This window comes from Pongo pygmaeus, chromosome 20 (assembly GCF_028885625.2).
Source record: "Pongo pygmaeus isolate AG05252 chromosome 20, NHGRI_mPonPyg2-v2.0_pri, whole genome shotgun sequence".
Taxonomy (NCBI): Eukaryota; Metazoa; Chordata; class Mammalia; order Primates; family Hominidae; genus Pongo; species Pongo pygmaeus.
Genome location: NC_072393.2, coordinates 20,519,043 through 20,525,042, shown reverse-complemented (window position 1 = coordinate 20,525,042; position 6,000 = coordinate 20,519,043). Strand labels below are relative to the sequence as shown.

General features: G+C 36.3%; 1 protein-coding gene across 1 annotated transcript in view; it reads right to left on the bottom strand.

Moving 5' to 3' along the window:
• Positions 1-1,256: 1,256 nt before the first annotated feature.
• Positions 1,257-6,000, bottom strand: part of LOC129020571 (zinc finger protein 93-like) — a 119,830-nt gene continuing 115,086 nt past the window's right edge. Inside the window, 2 exon segments of the mRNA XM_063658824.1 lie at positions 1,257-2,230; positions 2,232-3,775. Of these exon segments, the coding sequence (XP_063514894.1) occupies positions 2,135-2,230; positions 2,232-3,775 (1,640 nt within the window). The 3' untranslated portion in view covers positions 1,257-2,134.

Here is a 6,000-nt window from a genome sequence, read left to right as displayed (position 1 = left end):
TCTACTTTTCTTTCAGTGAACTTCCTTCAAGTTCACAGTGAGAGCCAAAGTCCTCTTCATGGTATATAAGAGACTGCACCATTGGCTTCTTTTCTATTGTTTTGGGGACACACAAATATCTGCATGATTTTGATAAACTATTTTTTAAGTTTTTTTCATCATGTCTGAAATATGTGTTAGCTTCTGTTGCATTTTTGTTCATTTTTTTGCACAATCCATTCGGTTTTTATTACTACACAGTCTTGAAATACAGCTTGATATTATAAGTATGATATCCTCCTACTTTTTTTCCTCAAGATTGCTTTGGCTATTCAAATTTTATTTTAGTTTCATATAAATTTTAAAATGGTATTTTCCATTATTGTGAAAGAAATACCACTGCAAATTTTGATAGGAAGTTTATTGAATCTGTAGATAACTTTGGATAATATGGCACTTTAATGATATTTATTCTTTCAACCCAGAGATAAAATGTTTTATGTTTATTTGGATTTTCTCTAATTTTTTATTGATATTTTTATTGTAAAGATTTTTTACCTTTTTGGTTATTTTCTCAGTTTTTTTTTTTTTTTTTTTTGAGAAAGTGTCTTGCTCTTTCTCCAGGCTGCAGTGCAGTGGCATGATCTCAGCTCACTGAAACCTCCACCTCCCTGGGTTCTAGCGATTCCCCTGCCTCAGTCCTAATTAGCTGAAACTAGAGACATGTACCACCATGCCCAGCTAATTTTTTATATTTTAGTAGAGATGGGGTTTCACCATGGCCAAGGTGGTCTCGATCACCTGACCTCGTGATCTGCCCACCTTGGCCTCCAAAAGTGCTGACATTACAGGCATGAGCCACCAGGCCTGGCCAGACATTTATTATTTAATGCTATAGTAAATATGATTTTTTTCTTTTTTTTTTTTTCTTTTTCAGATGGAGTCTGGCACTGTTGCACAGGCTGGAGTGCAATGGCACGATCTCTGCTCACCACAACCTCCACTTCCCAAATTCAAGCAATTCTCCTCCCTCAGCCTCCCAACTAGCTTGGACTGCAGGTGCTAGCCACCATGCCCACCTAATTTTTGTATTTTTAGTAGAGATAGGATTTCAACATGTTGGCCAGGCTGATCTCAAACTCCTGACCTCGGATCATTCACCCACCTCAGCCTCCCAAAGTGCTGGGATTACAGGCGTGAGCCAAAGTGCCCAGTGTGTTCCTCTGTTTAATTAGATAGCTTAAGTGTATAAAACCATATATATACATGTATGTTGATTTTATATTTTGTTAATTTACTGAGTGCATTTATTAGTTTAGACAGATTTTAATGTACTGTTTGAGGTTTTTCAAATACAAGATTGTATGATCTACAAACAGCAACATGTTATTTTTCTTCAATTTCAATGGCTATCTTTATTTCTTTGACTAATTCTTCTGCCACACACTTCCAGTGCTACATTAAAATAGAACCAGACAATGGGCACAATATAGTTTTGTATTGGTGTCTGAATTTGATGGAGCAAACACCTTTTCAAGTTTTCATAAACTGATTTTAGAAGGTAAAGATCTTCTTTCGTTGGGCCCTTAGGGTGACAAGATGCCCTCTGAATTTGTAGTGATGAGGGGTTTTAGCTTGATCATGAGGTTGCTGGGTCTGCACTATAGTCCACCTTTAGCTGGCTTGTTAGAGGGGGTTGGGGAGTTGAAATTTTCATTTTAGTTTTGGACAGACTAAATATCCTTCAGGACTTTGCTCTGTAGGGCAGACACTAGGGCATGTTTTGGCAGTCAGGTCTGCATATGGTGGGCCTTGTATCAGGATGTGGATGAGTATGGCTTTCAGAGAGTACCAGAGAGCATTTCCTCAGGTTAACTGTATGGGTTTCTATGTAGGCAGAACTGACCTTAAGCTGTGGCTCAGATAACTGAAACTGAGTCATTGAACCACTTCAGGGACTATAGTAAAGGCCAAGGTCTGCAGGCCTGCCTACATGGCTGTAAATGGACCACTTCCTCCAGGTCTCTGGAATGGCAGGACCTCTGCCAGACTGTGGCTGGGAGGAGTTTGGGATGGTTACAGAGTAAGCTCAGAACTCTCAGTGTATAGTAAGCTGTGAGGACCGCATGAAGGCTTTGCCACATTCTTCACATTTCTAGGGTTTCTCCCCAGTATGAATTATCTCATGTCTACTAAGGCTTGAGGGTGAAATAAAGGCTTTGCCACATTTATCACACTTGTATGGTTTGTTTCTCTCCAGAATGAATTTTCTTATGTGAAGAAAGGGTTGCAGAATGGTTAAAAGCTTTGCCACATTCTCTACATCTATAAGGTTTCTCTCCAGTATGAAGTATCTTATGTGTAGTAAAGTGTGTGGATAGGTGAAAATCTTTGCCACATTCTTCACATTTGTAGGGTTTCTCTCTAGTATGAATTTTCTTATGCTTAGTAAGGGTTGAGGACTGGTTAAAAGCTTTGCCACATTCTTCACATTTGTAGGGTTTCTCTCCAGTATGAATTTTCTTATGTTTAGTAAGGGATGAGGACTGGTTAAAAGCTTTGCCACATTCTTCACATTTGTAGGGTTTCTCTCCAGTATGAATTTTCTTATGTTTAGTAAGGGAAGAGGACTGGTTAAAAGCTTTGCCACATTCTTCACATTTGTAGGGTTTCTCTCCAGTATGAATGATCTCATGTTTAGTAAGGGTTGAGGATACAACAAAGGCTTTGCCACATTCTTCACATTTATAGGGTTTCTCTCCAGTATGACTTCTCTTATGTGAACTAAGGACAGAGGAGTACTTAAAGGCTTTGCCACATTCTTCACATTTGTAGGGCTTCTCTCCAGTATGAACTCTCTTATGTCTAGTTAGGACTGAGGACCAAATGAAGGCTTTGCCACATTCTTCACATTTGTAGTGTTTCTTTCCCATATGAATGATCTCATGTCTACTAAGGGTTGAGGATGCAATAAAGGCTTTGCCACATTTATTACACTTGTATGGTTTCTCTCCAGTATGAATTCTCTTATGTGTAGTAAGGGTACGGGAGTACTTAAAGCCTTTGCCACATTCTTCACAAACGTAGGGCTTCTCTCCAGTATGAATTTTCTTATGTTTAGTAAGTGTTGATGATTGGTTAAAAGCTTTGCCACATTCTTCACATTTGTAGGGTTTCTCTCCAGTATGAATTGTCTTATGTTTAGTAAGGGATGAGGACTGGTTAAAAGCTTTGCCACATTCTTCACATTTGTAGGGTTTCTTTCCAGTATGAATGATCTCATGTTTACTAAGGGTTGAGGATGAAATAAAGGCTTTGTCACATTTATCACACTTGTATGGTTTCTCTCCAGTATGAATTCTCTTATGTGTATTAAGGGCAGAGGAGTACTTAAAGGCTTTGCCACATTCTTCACAAATGTAGGGTTTCTCTCCAGTATGAATTTTCTTATGTGTTATAAGGGTTGAGAAACGGTTAAAAGCTTTGCCACATTCTATGCATTTGAAAGGTTTTTTTTCAGTATGTCTTATATTATGTCTGTTTGAATTTGAAAATTTATGAAAGACTTTCCCATATTTATCACATTGAAATACTTTGCTCTGGGTAGTTGTACTACATTGGTTAAGTCCATTATAACCTCCTGTGTGCACCTTACACTCATCCACACTTTCACACCTTTTTATTAACTGTAAATTTCCATGTCCACGTTTTTCATACCTTCTCGGTATCACTTTTTGGAAAGAATCTTTTATGTTCTGCTCTGGCCAAAGGTCTTGGGCAAAATGAGAACATATAACTGAAAGAAACAATAAAAACACATTGTTTCAATTGCTAGACTCAGATAAATATACTTTACAAATCTAACCCATAAAATTATACAAACTACATAACTAAGATGACATAGTAAAATACCACAAGCTGTAATTTCTTCCTGAACATATAAATGTAACAAAAACATACAAACCAAAATGGCACAAATGTAACTGGTAAGGCAGGTAAATTTAACTCCATCTCAAAAACAAACAATTGAAAAATAATATTTTGAAGATGTCTTTAGTGCTCAATTTAACCTACAGATTTAATGCAATGTTTTTCAAATGACTCATTGCATTTTCAAAGAAATAAAAACAACAAATTTAAAAGTATATGGAATCCAAACAGACAATAAAGTACCCAGCAATCTTCAAAAACAGGAACAATGTTAGAGGCAATACCATTTCTAATTTCAAAACACATCAAAAAGCTACGGAATTAAAATAATTTGGTATGAGTATAAAGGTGAAAAAGTAGACTAATAAAACAGAATGCAGCATATATATTACATTAACTTTCACATAATTATTGTAGCATTGTTACTGCAAGCCAATAGGTAAAAGTAATCCAAAGTTGTGTCACCAAATCATTCAGTAGACACAAAAGTACAGGAATTATCACTCAGTTTTCAAAAAGCAGAAAATACTGTAACAACTATTAAGATAAATATTGATGACATCATGGAAAATAAAATGACCCAGCCACAAAAAGACAGAGATTGGATGAGATATATAAAGCAGTTATACTCTTAGAAACAGAAAACAGAGTGGTGTTTGAAAAGAACCACAAAATACAAAGAATTGGTAATTGTTTAATGTGTATTGAGATTTAGCTTTGCAAGATAAAAAACACTCTAGTGATATGTTGCATAACAATGTCAATATAATAAGACCAAACTGAATATTTGGAAATATATATATATTTTGAGATGGAGTCTCACTCTGTCTCCCAGGCTGGAGTGCCTCCTGGGTTCTAGTGATTCCCCTGCCTCAACCTCCTGAGTAGCTGGTACTACAGGCATGGGCTACCATGCCTGGCTAATTTTTTGTATTTTAGTAGAGATGGGATTTCACCATGTTGGCCAGATGGTCTCGATCTCCTGACCTCAGGATCCACCCACCTTGGCCTCCCAAAGTGCTAGGATAACAGGCGTGCACCTGTAGATACACCATGTAAAATAATTTTTATATCAATAACAAACTGGAAAATATAGAGGCATAGTTTTTATTCAATTGAAGTTGTTATGAGATTAAAATACATTGTTTTAACTTTAAGATGTAGGTAATCTCCAGTTTTTGAGATGATTACAAAGATATTATTTATACAAAGCATGCAAAAGAAAGTAAAATATAATCAAAGCATGCCAGTACAAAATTAAATGAAAATTAAGTAAGTAAAACAGGAAATGAGAAAAATATAACTACTAGAAACACATAAAACAATAACAATATTAGTGGTAATAACAACTTCATCTCTTTAACCAATCATTATAAATATAGATTAAACTACTTAATAAAATGAAATGTAATCATAGGACTTTGGAAGGTCAAGGTGGGCTGATCACTTGATCCCAAAATTTCAAGATCAGCCTGGGCAACATGGCAAACCTCTGTCTCTACAAAAAATACAAAGAAGCTGGTTGACAGAGTGAGACACTATCTCAAAAATAAATGAGGCTGGGAGCAGTGGCTCATGCTTGTAATCCCAACACTTTGGGAAGCTGAGGCAGGCAGATCACCTGAATTCAGGAGTTCAAGACAAGCCTGGCCATCATGGTGAAATCCCGTCTCTACTAAAAATACAAAAAATTAGCTGGGCATGGTGGCATGCACCTGTAATCCCAGCTACTCAGGAAGCTGAGGCAGGAGAATCACTTGAAACTGGGAGGTGAAGGTTGCAGTGAGCTGAGATCATGCCACTGCACTCCAGCCTGGGCAACAAGAGTGAAACTCCATCTCAAAAACAAACCAAATAAAATAAATAAATAAATACAAATATAAATGTATATATAAATAAAATTATATAAAGAAAAAGACATAGAATGCCTAAGTGGTTTTTTTAAAAAAGCATACAGTATGCTGCCTACAAGGGACTTACTTTAGCATTGAGTCAAATAGGCAGAAAGTAACAGAATGAAAAAAAGTATATTCCATGAAAATAGTAACCACAATTAAGATGGTCATAATTATATTAGACATAATATGCTTT